Raw genomic sequence first — 16,997 nt, 5'->3', positions numbered from 1 at the left:
GATTTCACGATATGATTTTTTCACGTTTTTTTTTTTTTTTTTTTAAACAAAATTAGATTTAAGACAAATTATAAACGAAAAGGTTGTCCTTTTATTATTTCTCAGACAAAATGCTGCTCATTTCTTTGTGAAATTGAAATATGGCAAATAACAAAACTAAATTGAAATTTTAAAACAAATCCCAAATCAAATAAATAAATAATACAAATGAAAGTAATCTCTCTGAAATCTCAAACTAAGGCTTTGCCTGTGCTCTGTTTAAAATTAGAGGCAACCGCTGCATTTTAATCACAAACCAAAAGATGCTGCAAACATGCTGCATGAGCAGTTTTTTTTTATTTAAATTAGATTGTATTTATAAATTAAAAATTTGAAACAAAAACAGAATGGTCTGACTTTGGTTTTGTGAAATTATGCTACATAAAACATATCTGAATGAAACAAACACAGCAGACGGGCTGAATGAGATGCAGATTCACTCTCTGACAGCAGGTGGCGCTTATGGAACAGCAGCGATACAGCGTTTCCTTGGTTGCAGTTGTAAACAAAGAAGTCCTGCCCTTATAAATATTATGCATTAAACAGAGGCAAGATGAAAAGAAAATACCATCTAAACTTTTCTGAAGACAGTTCTCCTCAGAGATACGTTCATAAACCCCCAACCCAAATGTATCGTTATTTGTTTAACATCTCAACCGACTTGAATTGTCACATATTTTTATCGATTTTCAACCGGCTCGCGGTGCATTGTTACATCCCTATCTTCTCGACATGATGATGAACAAGCTACAGTGTTTGAGGGCGGGTCAAGTTGTAGAACATAGGCGGGCATTATGCAAAGGTATTACCCCGTGGTGTGGGATTCGATTTACTGATGACTCATTTAGGGTGCTTTCACACTTGGTTCGATTGCTTGGTCCGAACCCGAGTTCGATTGCTCCCCCCTCCCCCTGCCCCCGCTGGACTGTGTTCACATTATATTATTTGGGTCCGAACCGCGGTTCGTTTGAGTCATCAAGCCAGCAGCTGTTTACCCCGTTGCTTAGTAACGATGGCGCAGGAGAAAACGGCAAAATGCGTAGCAAGGCTCTCTTCAATTTTATATTTATGTTTTTTAACCGTTGGTTTTGTTTCCAAAGCTTCAGTACATAACGGCACTTACGTCTGCCTTACGAATGTAATGCAAATGGTCTAAAGTACTCTGAAGGTGAACAGAAATGTGATATACAGCTCTCTGCTTGCAGCGCGTCAGTCACGCACGTCAAGAAAGTGAGTGAAACACACACAAACACACATTTTTATTAAATAATACGTCATTAATAGCGGTTCACTTCCGTGATTTGGTACGATTGCGTTCACATCAGCAGCGAACCGTACCGGAGTTCACTTGAACCGTACCCCAGACCACCCTTTTTAAGCAGACTCGGGTACACTTCGCGGGTGCGCACCCAAGTTCGGAAGACAGCGTTCACATCATCCAAACGTACCGAACTCTGACGTCAATCTAACCCGGGTGCGCACCAAAAGTGCTAGTGTGAAAGCACCCTTAGGCTGTTCAGAGTCGATTCTTTCTCTTGTGAGACAATAACTACTTATCGTGCACTTCCGACTTTACAACTTTGCAGTTTGTTTACATTCACATATAGCTACATAACACTGCATAAAAGGCAATATTCAAAATGGCATATTAGTGGCACTTTAAGAAAATAGTCAGAATCTGATTGTTTATTGGACGCTTTGCTTCCCAAACCATTTTATTTTTGTAATCTGATGTATTTTTGTCAGTCATAATACATCAATTTAATGTTCAGAATCTTTTCTTTTATCTGTAGGCCCGGCAACTGTATTTTTATAGCATACGCATTAAAAAATGAAAGTGCTTTACATTGGCATTATAAAGAGAGAGCATAAAAATCCATTTTAAAATCATTTATGAACATAAAAATGAATAATTAATGAAAAAGACAAAAAATAAAAAAAAAAGATAAAAAGTCTAGTACTCAGTCTAGTCATTATTTCCATTGAGTAATTTCTCTGTTTGGCAGTAATTGCTTCCCCTGCATCTGAAAGCATCGGCCGTCACTGGAATGAACATGTTATAATCTGTGTTTAGAGTTGGGATGCAGTGGGATTTCTAACCAGAAGTCATTTTTTATAAGGGTTTCACAAAGGGACTGGCTCAGACGTAATTACAGGGGTTCTGTAGCCCGAGAGATTCTCATCTTTTATTCTCCTGCGATGACCTCCATCTTCCTCTGTCTCCTGTCTCTGAGGATTCTTCATCCATCACTGTATAGTCACAGTTTTACGTCTGTGTCACAGTTCTAGCATCAGAGTGTTCACGCACACATATGTTCTGATGCATATTGCCTGCTGAAATCACCAGCTCTATGAACTGATTGTCTGGCTTCTATGCAATTTCCGCTCATCGGGTGTGCAGGTCTGCCGGGAAACAAAATTGCGTTTACACTTTCCCAGGCTGATGCAATGAGTGCTTCCAAAGGGGAACGCATGATTTCAGATTCACCTGTGAACATCACCAAAAATAACCTGTTGTTGGTTTTGTTGCATAAGCTGCCAACGTGGACCAGGCTTCATGCAGTGTAATGAGACTATTTGTTATTTACTATTTTGTAACAGTGTAACATTTTTCTAATATCAACCATCAATATTTTGGTAACATCAATTGAACACACAGGCCTTTTTCAAACACCCACATATGAAGGTTTGTGAAGTCTGATTCTAGTCAATCAGTTAGTTCAGTTTATTTACTGTAAATGAGTTCATCAGTTCCAAATAAATGAGTTATCAAACAAACAAATAAATGAAATTATAAATAAATGAAATGTAATAAATTATAAATAAAAAACACTTAATTTGATGCCGATTATGCTTTCTGATGAATAAAAAATATAGATGATTACATTAGAAAAGTAAGATTATTGTATTTTTATGTTATATTTAATACAAATTTTACAAAACAAAATTGAAATAAGTTAAATGCAACTAAAAATGCTGTTTTATTCTGTCCTCCTAAATGGGAATCCTGATTGTTTTTAGCTACTTAAAAAATATTAGTTGTTTGACAAGCTACAGTTTTAAAGTGTTTTATCCATTTGAACTGGATTGTGAAAAGTCGATATTTATGTTGGTATAGAAGCTTGTTTCTGCCATGAAAAAAAAAGTTGTATCTTTTTATCTCACAATTCTGACTTCTTTTCTCGCTATTCTGAGTTTATATCTTGCTCTTCTGAGTGATTAATTGTGAGATATATACTTGCAATTCTGAGAAAAAAAGTCGTGAGATATTATTCCACAATTTCGAGATATAAACACAAAATTCTGAGAAGAAAAGTCTGAATTGTAAGATAAACTCACAATTGCAAGAAAAAAGTTGAAAATGACTTTATTATTTATTTTTAATTGACTTAAAAAAAAAATCAGAATTGTGAGATAAAAAGCCGCAATTAACTTTCTGTGGCAGAAAAGGCTTCCATACATTGGTCATGTCTTTCGAAAAGGAAAGCAGTTTCAGAGATGGAGAAAGTTATTAAATTATGACGAATGATTCTGGGAAGACTGATGAAATGTGCACAATAAGACCACAACATGTATTAAATCAGAAAATAACAAAATATATAAATAAATTATAATAATTAATACATTTTAAAAATCACAGATTCTTTTGGTGCTAATCCATCGCATTTTCTTTGTTGTAGCAGTATACAAAATAATAAGATATTTAATACATACAATAATTTTACAAAACAATATTAAAATGAGTCAAATTCCAGCTAAATCACTTGTGATAGCTTTATTGGTGGTATCTGATGTAAATAAATATGTTTAAATATTGATTAATTCTGTCACCCTAATTGGGAATCCTGATTGTTTTCTGAAAGGTTGCCTGGCTGTAATTTAGAAACTTAAATTGTTTGTTTGACAAGGTACAGTTTTAAAGTAGCTTCCCCAATTTCTTTTTATTGACTTAAGAGAGAAGTAATGTTATTCTCAGACAGTAATATATGCAGTTTGCTGTCAGCTTTGAGATTGTGCCTAAAAGATACACATTAATTAGTTTGGTGACAAGACATTAAACAACACCTCCCTCAGCCAGCTGATGTGGCATCAATCAGAACACGCTGAGCTGGAACAGGGTAAAATACATCATACAGCCGGGGGTAATTACTGCAAAAACCTCTCTGTCACTCCCAGACCTTTGATGAGATGAGGCTCAGCACCGCCTCCTTGATTTCCCTCATAATTAAAGTTCATTCTCAGATGCTGCCTGTAGGGACATGCAATATTACAGAGTGGCTTGTTTAGGTGGGTACAGAGAAGAACGTGACGGGTCAGAGCTTGGGTTGATAGTTAAGAATAAATGAGGCAAGGAAATATCCACTGAAATTCAGAAGCATGCTGTGCTTTGCATTTAGAAGGCGAGAGAATGCCAAATGAAGCAGTTTCACACCATTACCCTGATTAAAGGCTGAACGGATGGAGCAAGCATTCAAGATTATCTGATGTCTGCTTTGGAGAAGCTAAATCACAGTTCTGTCATGACAACTCTCGGAGGGATTGGCATGGTTCAGCTGTGCCATGTGATAATGATGTCATTAGGTCAGATTGAGTTAGACCTATCGGACTGTGCCATCTAGAGTTTCATGCCAGAACTCTGTAATTCATGTCCAACACAAGAATGGAATGGAGCAAGCTAAATGCTTCAAATTCGTTTTTAGTGCATCATTCATGTGTTTTGAACAGGGTTGGAAAAAGTTCATAATTTGAGAATTGGCTCCCTTGCAATTGATGAGTGTGAATCTGAATTGAAATGGAAACAGAAAAAGGAATTTACATTATAGTAAAGTATGTACATTCAATTAATTTTTAATTATTTTAACGCAATTAATGCACCTGCCCCAGACCTATGTAGGTCATATTACATTTCATATACAGTTGATTGGCGACTGTTTTTGATCAATTTTGCCAACGAAAATGTTACCTATAAAGCCACTGCAGAACTGTTGTGTGTCTCTGAGCAACACAGCGGTGATTCGTTTCTGAATGAATCCACGTTTTGAACAAATCGAGTGAACCAATGATTCAATGGCCCATTCATAAGGAGAGCCATAATTACTTCATACCTGAATAAATCAGCCATTTGAACGAATTGAATCGAATGAATGACTCATTAGCTGTTTAGTTACTTTATAGTTACTTACACTATGTGTATCTGATATGAATAAAACATGTCGGCAAATTATATTTGAATGGATTGTTATTGCTGCTTCCATAGACATCCGTGTGAATTTTACAAACTCTAAATGTATTGTTTTACTAGGACTTATGTGTATTAAATGTCTGAAAACTAAAATAAACATTATGTGCTTAAAAACACTGCGATTATATGACAAGTACAGAGCGCGTCTCAGCGCCAGCCAAAGCGCGAAAGCAGTTTGAATTTGGCAGTTATGTGACGACACTGAACATTCTAAATCCCATATGTCGGACCGTACCGCTCAAACGGTTAAGACTGATGATCTGTGATGGCAGCAGACCAATACGAGACACACCAAGCCTTCCAGTGATCAATCATATGAGAGATCTGTGTGAAGAAAGCGCTAGCAAGGTGATTTGCAGCACATTTGCTGTGGTTCACAAAATCTGCTTAATCCAGCATGTGGGCGTATTTTGCCAGAGCAATGATTTAGAGCCAAAGTCGATAGAACATGTCTTGTTTTCAACCTTAATATTTGTTATGCAACAGGGTGCTAACTCCGACGCAGCAAACATGAGAACTGTCTCTCTTTACTCTATTAATATAATGTAGGATTTAAAGCTTAACCTGCTGAAAAGACCACCGTGAGTGATTGCATTGCCTGATATGATATAATAATGTCTTATGTTGAAAATAGCTTCTGCTGTGTTACTATATTGCAGCCATGGGTGTGCTGATGTCCAAGAAGCAGCAGGTGGAGAAGGTGCAGAAGTGCAGCGTGGTGGTGTCCGCATTTAAAGACAGTCTGAAGGACCGGGCGGCCCCAGCGGCTGCGGCAGAGACTGAAGAGGTCATAGCCGAGAACGGGGACGGATCTACTGATGGATCCCACCAGGCCAACAAAGAGCACACTGAACAGAAAGACAAGGACAGCAAACCAGGGTCATTACCAAATCAGCAGGCCTCAGCTCCACCCAGAGAGGAGCATAAGGCCAATCAGGAGGCTTGGGGGCGGCTCCGGGATGGGAAGGGGGTGGAGCCTGAGGATCTAAAGAAGGCACATCAGCTCACTCCTCCAACGTTTGTGCGGCCAAAGAGAGAGGTCAACGACGACCAACCGGTAGATGTGCCGCTTGGGCAAAGAGAGCAGGTAGTATGGCTAAAATAAAACATTAACATTTATTTTTGGTTCTCCTATATTCCTGCTCATCTGTCATCAGATGTGTGTTTACTGTAGAAGTATTTCTCTTTTACTTACGCACATATTTTTGTGCATATGGTAAGTTAAAGTTAAAAAGAAATAGTTATATATATTTTGAATTTTGGGATACATTATATATATCATTAAAGGGGTCATATGATGTTGCTAAAAAGAACATTATTTTGTGTATTTGGTGTAATGCAATGTTTTTATGCAGTTTAAGGTTAAAAAAACACATTATTTTCCACATAATGTACATTATTGTTTCTCCTCTATGCCCCGTCTTTCTGAAACGCGTCGATTTTTACAAAGCTCATCGTTCTGAAAAGTGAGGTGTGCTCTGATTGGCCAGCTATCCAGTGTGTTGTGATTGGCTGAATACCTCAAGCGTGTGACGGAAATGTTACGCCACTTACCATACTGTGTTTCCATGTGTCCCGGCACATCTCCACAACATGGCGGCGGCGGCAACAATACTACAGCGAGAATAAAAGTTACGCCTTCTTTCTTTGCATGAACATTTGGGCGGCGTTATGCAAATCTTCCTACACAGTGACGTAGACATGTGTGGGCATGTTTAAACGAGGCGTTTTAGGAGGACGTGGACAAGTCTTAACTTTTATAAAGAATATCTCTTTGGATTTGAGACTTTAGTCTTTGCAACTTTACAGATCTTCTTTATGCACCAAGAGCTTTTAACACTCCAAAGAGAAAGGAAAAATTTTAATCACATCATATGACCCCTTTAATATGTCATTATTCTTTGTTTTTTTAAATGTTTTATGAATTCATTTTATTTTCTTATGTCCCCTTGACCCTAAATACAGTAGAACAGGCGTTTTATAGAATGAATGAATGAATGAATGAATGAATGGATGGATAATTATCTAAAATATATTTATAATGGTAATTGACAACATAATTTATTTTATTTTATTCAATTTTTTTTTTACCTTTATTTATATAGCGCTTTTAACAATACATAATGTGTCAAAGCAACTGTACAGCATTAATTAGGAAAATATTGTGTCAATAATGCAAAATGATAATAGTAAACACTCAATTTTCAGTTAAAGGCAGTTCATCATTGAATTCAGTGATGTCATCATCCAGCTCAGTTCAGTTTAAATAGTCTCTGTGCAATCAAGTCGACGATATCGCTGGAAATGAAGTGTCCCCAACTAAGCAAGCCAGAGGCGACAGCAGCAAGGAACTAAAACTCCATCGGTGACAGAATGGAGAAAAAAAACTTGTGAGAAACCAGGCTCAGTGGGGGCGGGGGGGCAGCTCTCCTATGGCCAGACGAAACCAGCAGTTCAATTCCAGGCTGCAGCAGTGTCATAGAAAGGGACCTGATATTCAATAAGCCAAGCTTTATCATTTGTTTATCCGTATTACATCTGTTTTTTATTTGTTGAACATCAATTAAATTGTTACTCTTAAATTGGTTTGGACGTTTTTTGTATTTTCTAGTTCGAGGAACAGACACAGTCTCTATAGTGTGATATCTAGGTGAAAGAGTCTCTATGTGCTGAGAATTAACTGATTTCTGTGACGTGACTTATTATTATATTTTATTTTTATTTGTTTATTTTATTAAATGGACATTTTTTTATTTAATTGGTATTAACCATTTTTTGTTTAGTTTTATATTTATTTGGGGGAGTATACAGTATATTAAAAATTAGCATTATTATTTTTTTATTAAATATTTTATAAATTCATGTTATTTTATTATATCCCCTTAACCATTGGACAAGCTGTTTGGATAATTATCTAAAATGTTTATAATGTTTATAATTTATAATGGTAATCGACAGCATAATTAAATATTATAATTGTATTTTTTTATTAAATAGACAATTGTTAAAAAATATATTTTGCATTAACCGTTTTTGTTTAGTTTTATATTTATTTGAGGGAATATATATAAAAAAGTATCATTATTATTTTTTATTAAATATTTAATAAATTTATTTTATTTTATTATATTTTTATTTATTATAATTCTTCTTCTTATTATTATCATTATTATTATATTTTTTTATTAAATAAAAAATATTTTAAAGTAAAAATTTATTACATTTAATTAAGCAGGCAATTTTGGATTAAATTTGTTTATTTTTTTATTTATTTGGGGGAGTATGCTACATATTTAAATTGAAGGGGGTCTGAATACTTTCCGTACCCACTGTATGTATACATGGTAATTAATTTTTATATACTATATTTTTATATACTTATTATATTATATTTTTTATTTTTTATAATATTTTTATATTCTTCTGACTGTATTGGACACCAAGCCTCAAAAATTAGACATTATAGCAACAATCGTGAACTCCACACCTCTAGAACAACCTCTCTTAACCTTAACCTTCATATCTGGTTATTTACCTACAACTGCATGAGAATAACTTATACTAATACTAAAATATATACAAACTAGTCTGGCTTTCCTTCCAGCTAAAAGCAGAGGGGTGCTGTTGGAGGTTATCCTTTCATTCGGAGCTGAAACCTGCTCTGTGACGCATGTATGTGAGAAAATGTCAAGACTGTGAGTAAGGGAAGCTGTTCCCAGCTCAGCCTAAATGGCAGCTCAGGTTTGTTGAAAGTGCGTAGGCAGCAGGTATAGGCTGTGCTGGAAAAACCTGGCTGGGTGAGCTGCGCTGGCGTCTGGGATCAGTCCGAAATTAATTGGGGTCACTGAAGCTTGCGGCAATGGGGCCAGGCCTCATAACGAGCCACTCCACACAACTCCACTCATCAGAATGCTTTTGTTTACCTGCTGTCTCTCTCTCTCAGCAGATATAAAAGACATAAGAGCAGGCAGAATGAGATGCAGTTTAGCTAGTCTTTGTGAGTTATGTCTAGATGCATTTGCCGATGTTGAAATATGGTTCAGGAAAATTAATAAACAAACAGGCAGTACTGACATGAATGAAAAATTGAACAGCTGGTGAATATAATTGTGATAATGAAAATCTTTGCTTTTACTTTGGCAAAGGGGCATAAACTTTATCCTAGATTTTCTGAGGAGAAATAAAAATGAGGGAATTCTTTTGTCATACAGTATATAGAGTATAGAACTATAATAATACTTAGCATCAGATTATACGATTTTGGGAAGAATTTGATGAGAAAAGTTTGAGTTCATAGTCAAATTTCTAAGGTTTGCAGACTTTGTTATTTTGGCAAATCTAAGCACAGTTTGAGACAATGTTGAGATCTCTGCTGAGATACTTGTGAGATTACAGCAGTCTTGTGAGAAGGAAAATCTTAGAGAGCGGGAAGGTGTTACACAATGTGAAATGACGGTGTCATTTATTTAAAATGCATTTTTATAAAGACATCACAATTAATATTAAAGGGATAGTTCACCCCAAAATGAAAATTCTGTCATTAATTTCTCAGCCTCATGTCGTTCCAAACCCGTAAGACCTTCGTTCATCTTCGGAACACAAATTAAGATATTTTAAATGAAATCCGAGAGCTTTCTGACCCTGCATAAACAGCAACGCAACTGAAACGTTCCCAGACCCAGAAATGTAGTAAGGACATCGGTAAAATAGTCCATGTGACATCAGTGGCTCAACTTCAATTTTACGAAGCTACGAGAATACTTTTTGTGCGCAAAGAAAACAACGATGAACGAAGGTCTTACGGGTTTGGAACGACATGAGGGTGAGAAATTAATGACATAATTTTCATTTTGGAGTGAACTATCCCTTTAAGGTTTTTCGAAAATAATATTCCTGTCTTTAGGAATATATAGAATATATACTAAGCAAACTAAAGTAAATTGAATAACAAAATGTTTTTAGTTTTATCTTAAGTGAAAATTATATTTTCATATTATAGCTCATTTAGCTTTTGTTTATGGTAAAATTAAGTTATGAAAAGCCAAAAATATTATAATAACGTACATTTTGGTGTCCAAAGAAAATATGTGACCCTGGACCACAAAAGCAGTCTTAAGTCGCTGGGGTATATTTGTAGCAACAGCCAAAAATACATTGTATGGGTCAAAATGATTGATTTTTCTTTTATACCAAAAATCATTAGGATATTAAGTAAAGATCATGTTCCATGAAGATATTTTGTAAATTTCCTACCGTAAATATATTAAAACTTAATTTTTTATTTGTAATATGCATTGCTAAGAACTTAATTCGGATAACTTTAAAGGCGATTTTCTCAGTATTTAGATTTTTTTGCACCCTCAGATTTCAGATTTTCAAATATTGTCCTATCCTAACAAACCATGCATCAATGGGAAGCTTATTTATTCAGCTTTCAGATGATGTATAAATCTCAATTTCGAAAAATTGACACTTATGACTGGTTTTGTGGTCCAGGGTCACATATTTTAAATATGGTATGATTTTATATAAATCTTTTTAAACCTGTATGAATGTAATTTTTTTTTTGTCTTTGGGAAAATAAATATATTTTTTATTAATATTAAGGGAAAATGATGCTGAGAGTCAGATTCGGCTTCAGAGGCTCAGTGGCAAGGTGACGTCCTTTGGCTCTTCTGATCGTCCCGCTTCTAAATACAGCACCTCTCTCCCCCGCGCTCATATCACAATCCTCACCCTCCTCAGAGACACATGTCACAATCTGAAGAGCAAAGACTGAGTGTGTAGGGTGAATTTTTCATCTGGAATATCTGACAAGTGATTCCTGGTTTCCTAGTGCCACGATACTTAAAAAAGTGTGTGATAACCAAATTAACTAATTACTTGAAGTTGACTAGGCAGCAGTGATTCTGGAGGTAAAGCTCATTTTAATGCTTGGTTTCCATGTTCCAAGTCCTTCCCCTGCAGGTCTCTTTTCACATTGTAATATTTAGCTCTGATTGTACGATTGTATGATTGACTCTAGCACTAGCAGCAGTGGCACTGTAACCGTGAGTCATCAGCTCTCAAACCATCCCAACTCCTGTGGAGACTCTTGGGTCTGCACCAAAAGTCCTTGAAAATGATATAAACTTTGAACTACAGTTTTGTCTCCGCACGTTTCCAAGGCTTTAAAATGTCTGACCCTGAGCTGCATTAATGTGACAGGTTGTCAATAGTTATGTCCAGTCTCCACGGTCTGTCTCTAGACGGGCGGCGCTGCAGAGAGGAAGAGCAGCATGAAATAAGATGATGTAAAATGCAGTTCATTAGATAGTAGATTCTATCAGTGATTTGCCACATTTGTTAATCACTCATTACCTGTTGGAAGTTAACTAATTATAAAGTAGCAACAGTGTTATTTTAGTATTAAAAACAGTGTTATTTTATTATTTATATACTGCTATAGTATCTATTAAAATTGTATTTAATTTAGATTTAATTTGAATATTTTCAGTTTTCATTTTCATTTTAGTTTACGTTTTAGTAATCTTGTGAAATGATTTTATAATTTTTAGTTTTTAAAAATATTTCTATTTAGATTGTTTTTACATTATTATTTATTTCAGGATTTGATTTGAGTAATTTTGGTTCTTCAGATCTTCAAATCAATAATCTTATTTTTATTTCAGTTAGTTGCCACTGCAACATTTTTAATTTAATTACATTTTTAAAATGGTTACATTTTTTTATTTATATTTTATTTAAGCTTTAATTAAATTAATTCAGTTTAAAAATTTGTTTTAACATTTTGGATATAATTATTATTTATTATATATTATTAATTAGTAATTTGATCATTTGGATGGTTCATGAAACCATAAATGATTTGATAAAAAAAATAAAATAAAATCAAGTGATCGATTTAACTTCCCCTGTTGCATCTTTTTTAGTAATGAGATGTTTGGTCAAATTACTGCTGTACATTAATATTTTCCCAGATATATAAATCATGGAGTACAGTAGTCAACATTTGAAGTGGATCAAAAATGTTCATTAAAGTTGTCCTAACAAGAACGCATTTTGGTTTTAGGTTTTAGGACAACTTTGATGAAAGGTTTTGATCCACTTCAAATGTTGACTACTGTATTCTATTCTATTTTTTTTCTGTAAATTAATTTTAAATGTAATGCTGCTGCCACACTAAATGAACTAGGTTATTCATTCACAATCCCTCATGTTTTTTTTTTTTACTATAAAATATGCCTTTATTAGAATGATATAGTTATATATTTCAAAATATATTTTCCCCTTAAGTAGCTTCAATGTAGTCTACCTTTTGTTAGTAGCTTGTCTAATGCGTCAAAAGAGTAATGAAAGAAATGAATGAATGAATTAATCAATGCTTTAAATATAGTTTGGCAAGCTGCAGTTTCAAAGTAAATTTCTCAACAATAGTTACAGTAGTTTTAGATTGTTTGGACAGTAGACATCTATACTGTCTATACAATAGATTTACATTCTATCAGTTTATTATTCATAAAACTTTCAATAAATTTCGCTCCTGGGATCAGTAAAACATTCTCTTGTGCTGCATTCATCAAGCCAGCATGACCTCCACATATCATGACATGAAAGTGACCACATGCAGATTCAGCTGCACCATAGGAGACTTTAAATGAGCAGGGAATGTCAAGTGAGATTATTTCTATATTTGGTGACCTTTAGTGTAAAGCATTTAATGGAGGGAAGTATAGAAGTTTGATTGTTTGAGGTGTTAGCTTATTGACGAGTCTCCACACTTCCTGTCATGTGTCATTATGCATTTTCAATGGGCTGTATGGTCTTTCTTTCAGTGAATCAGTAAGAGTCTGGTTGCTATAAGTAAGGAATGATTTATCTGTTTTGCGTTCAGCCCATCAACGATGAGATATGCGAGGTGTGTGAGGTTTGGACGGCAGACGATCTGTTCCCCTGCCGGACGTGCACGCGGGTCTTCCACGATGGCTGTCTGCGGGAGATGGGCTACCTGAGCACTGAAGCCCTGCAGGAAATGAGAGAGACGGCCCACACCACCAGCGGCTGGAGCTGCTATTACTGCGTGAGTTCTCTCAAGCCTCTTTCATGAATACATACACACACAATCACATACAGACATATTTACAAGCACATTTCCAGTCACTGGCTGTGTGTAGTTGTTTCCTATAGTTATTACTGCACAGGAAATGTCTTTCAGTCTGTAACAAGGATCCGTTCTGCAGAAATGAGCAGCATATTTATATTTTTCTGTCTGGCTGTCTTAAAGAAATTACAGTGACCTGATTGTGACATGGATGGAGTCACTATGAACTCTCATTGTATGTAAAAGAATTCTGAAAATTCTTCTGAAACTTTTCAATGTATCATTGAACAGAAACAACAGTGTACAGGTTTTGAACTATACTATAATTTTACTATATGAGTAAAAAAAAAAAAAGACAGAATATCCATTTTTGGGAGAAGCATACCTTTAGAAAGTTTAGATTTCTATATCATAATCTGTTTTTCATTCCTGCTATGCATTTCTTAAAAGACAGTGTGAAACAATACATGTCTGTAACATGACATATTTCCGAGTGAAATATTCAAAGGGAGGTCATGTAGGATGGGCTACTAGGGGATATCTGTTAGATCATGCCTCCTCGCCAGAAATATCAGATCCAGCCTGGATGCCAGATGCTGTCAGAAAATGTCCATTTTGACTGGTAACAGAACAATTAGTCAGCAAAATTTTCTAATACCCAAAACCTGTTAACTGCAAGCCTTGTCTGGTACCCATAACCAGGGTTTTGTCTGATACTCAAAACTATATAAACAGTCTCTTATCAGCCGAGAAGTTGACTGAGCAAAGCCAGTGAAGAGCAGAAGCAGGAGACAAAGCGATAATGATCAAAAATGAGCAGAGTTTATTGAATAATTTTAGTTGCATACATGTTTCAGTGCACAGACTTGTGCCATAAGCCATAGCAATGGAAAATTACTGCTTCACAACAACGTCCCATGAGCCAAACCAAACTCGAGTGGAAACACAACTGGAACCGTTCCTTACCGGTCTTAGAACCATTCGGCCTGAGTGTGGAAAAGTGGCTGTGGATTCCTGTTGAAATGAATGGATTTTGCACATGAAAATTCACCAAACAATGGTATATCTGACCCCACCTATAGATACATCAGGAGAAGAGCAGAGTTATTTCAGAGACTCAATAAGACCAGGAACATGTGTGAAGTAAATATGTTCAAGTTTTGCTCTTCTTTTAATATCCTTATCCAGCAAAAATGCTGATAGAGTGATCAGATATATAGACCACTTCTTAGCTAGCATATATCCACAGATCCTTACCCTGTAGATCTCCTCCCAAAGGTCAGCGTGAAGATGAGCATGTCAAGATGATTGTGTTATGCTAGAGAGTCTGGGCTCTGTTCAGAGTGCTCTTTCTCCCGGCGTCAGAGAACTCTGGTACTAAAAGTGGGCTGTCAAAGCATATGAGCGTCTTTTAAAGTGAAGTAGAGCGCTTATCTCAGTCATGCAGGCTGCTGATGCTTAAATCATTTGTTGAGAGTGTAAGACATTTTTGAGGCTGCTGCTAGATGCACTCCAGCTAGACTTGCACCCTCAAATGGGTTGCATCCCATGCTGCATTCCAATCATTAACAGCTGTGGATACATCCCTCGAAACCATATGTGAAGCGTCGGGTTGTTGCTGAAATGTCTGGCATGTATTTCCTTAGAGGTTTAATTAATTAATTATGTGTCTGATTTTCTCACTTTGCCCTCGCTACAACCTAATCCACATGTATGCGTAAGCGTGAGTATGTCGAGGACTTGAGATGTTCAGACTGGGGATTACACTGTTGAATATTGCTTTCAAGGGACACTGATGTTTTGTTTCATGTAATACCATTCATTATTTTCAAGTGTATTTCAGTGCACTGGGACAAACTAAGGCTTAATGGGAAATGATAGCGGCATGGAGAACTCCAAGCATGAAATTCAGCAACACTAAGTGTTAGCGAGAAGACCGTGGTGGAAAATTAATTAAGAGTCCAGGCCAGGTTGTCAAACTAATTTTGGCACTTGCCGTCAAATGTGGGCTTCGCCATACAATAGAATCAGCACTGTGATTAGCCATGTGACAATTTAGATAATTACAGCCCTTACTCGTCCAAAAACAACAATAAAAGAGCTCAAACTGATATGACATGCACCTGGTGTGGAGATACGCTAATAAAGATGATGCCATGGATGAAAACAATGAAAACTGTGAGCTGAAGCAACATAGACACAGCCAATAAGGATAAGCTGTGTATTGTTTTGCTAGCTAGCTAGCTGTACTATTTATGTGAACATAATTAGGTGATTTTTCCCTCTTGTTCTGACATCTTTCAAGGTTTGTGGTTTGAAAATGTCTCCCAGCAGTGGTGCATTGTGCTGAAACTGTGGCGTTGTTTTCTCTGTCTGGTCTGCTTGTGTTCTTTACTCTGGTTTCATCTTTTGGATTTCCTGTGAAATTCAAATCTCTTGGAGTTTCAGCAAACATGAAGGCTTAAAGGGATAGTCCACCCAAAAATGAAAATTCTGTCATCATTTAGTCATCCTCGTGCTATTCCAAACCTGTATGACTTTCTTACGCTGCCTCTATAATCTGGAACTGGTTTGGTCAGGGCTGTACAGTGCAACAAAAAAACTGGTCTGTGCAATGAATAAATGTACTACAGTAGCACGTGTGCGATACAGTTTTGCATGTGTATATAGTAATAGTGTAGTAGTTTGTATATAGTAAAAGTTTAATAGTGTAATAGTTTTGGATTGTAACTATTGATAGTTTGGGTTGGATAGTTTACACCAAAAAAAAAAGTTGTTTTATAAGAGGAGTCATGGACTTTTTGCGACAGGTGGGATTCTGCTTATGGCACTTTTCAATCATTCCTTTGGTATCCGTATATGACAATTGAGTGTCGCATAACTCTAACTGAAATTCAATGACGTAAAGGCTCTAATGTGATTGGTTATCAAGACACACGTGATCCAAGTTGACCGTTATGCTTTCTCCAATAGTAAGTAATTAAAGACCCTCTCATCTCCCAATAGTAAGACAATCTCTGCAGCTACAGCGATAGCTGGATGTCTTTGTCCATATTAGGGATTTCCTAGAATGAGTTGTATTACTTCTGTGATGCATATGTGGAGTTTCTGTGCGAGGGCGCCCTCTAGCTTCCAGTATGACTGAAACAAACATTACATTACGTGTGTAATGTACACCCAACACCCTATTTTTTGGTAAAAAATAGGAAAGATAATACTTCTCTCTAAAGAAACAGGTTTTTTTTGTCTCTTAGTGGATGCATATGAATTATCGTCATTGATATCGTTATCGCAATAAATCAGAACATATCGTGATATAGTTTTAAGACCATATTGCCCATCCCTACTCATGCTTTCAAGTTAGAAATGGCCACTCCCGCTTTTACGTTAAAGACCCCCTGCTGTCACTGGTCATCACAAATGACATATTTAAACATTTTTCCCTTGAAAATAATTTCATTGTATTTTAAAATGCTTGAATGTAGCGCTACGTATGGATTCATGAATATGCAAATTAGTCCCCACCTCCACTCAGTTACACCAGCTCAGACACACTGTACTTTTACTCATTTAATGGAAGTAGTAAATGCTATACAATGGCAAGTGGCATTATTG

At 35.9% G+C, this 16,997-nt stretch overlaps 1 protein-coding gene across 2 annotated transcripts in view; it reads left to right on the top strand.

Annotated features, from left to right (window-relative positions):
* The window catches only part of phf24 (PHD finger protein 24), a 41,816-nt gene that overhangs the window by 14,608 nt on the left and 10,211 nt on the right, over nucleotides 1-16,997 (top strand). For both annotated transcript variants that reach the window (XM_016485318.1, XM_016485310.1), the window contains exons 2-3: nucleotides 5,941-6,368; nucleotides 13,176-13,361. In XM_016485318.1, coding sequence (XP_016340804.1) covers nucleotides 5,943-6,368; nucleotides 13,176-13,361 — 612 coding nt within the window. In that variant the 5' untranslated portion in view covers nucleotides 5,941-5,942. The remainder of the gene's footprint in view (nucleotides 1-5,940; nucleotides 6,369-13,175; nucleotides 13,362-16,997) is intronic.

This window comes from Sinocyclocheilus anshuiensis, unplaced genomic scaffold (assembly GCF_001515605.1).
Source record: "Sinocyclocheilus anshuiensis isolate Anshui unplaced genomic scaffold, SAMN03320099.WGS_v1.1 scaffold205, whole genome shotgun sequence".
Classification (NCBI taxonomy): domain Eukaryota; kingdom Metazoa; phylum Chordata; class Actinopteri; order Cypriniformes; family Cyprinidae; genus Sinocyclocheilus; species Sinocyclocheilus anshuiensis.
Note: the sequence above shows the minus strand (reverse complement) of the source record. Positions and strands in the feature narration are given on the sequence as shown.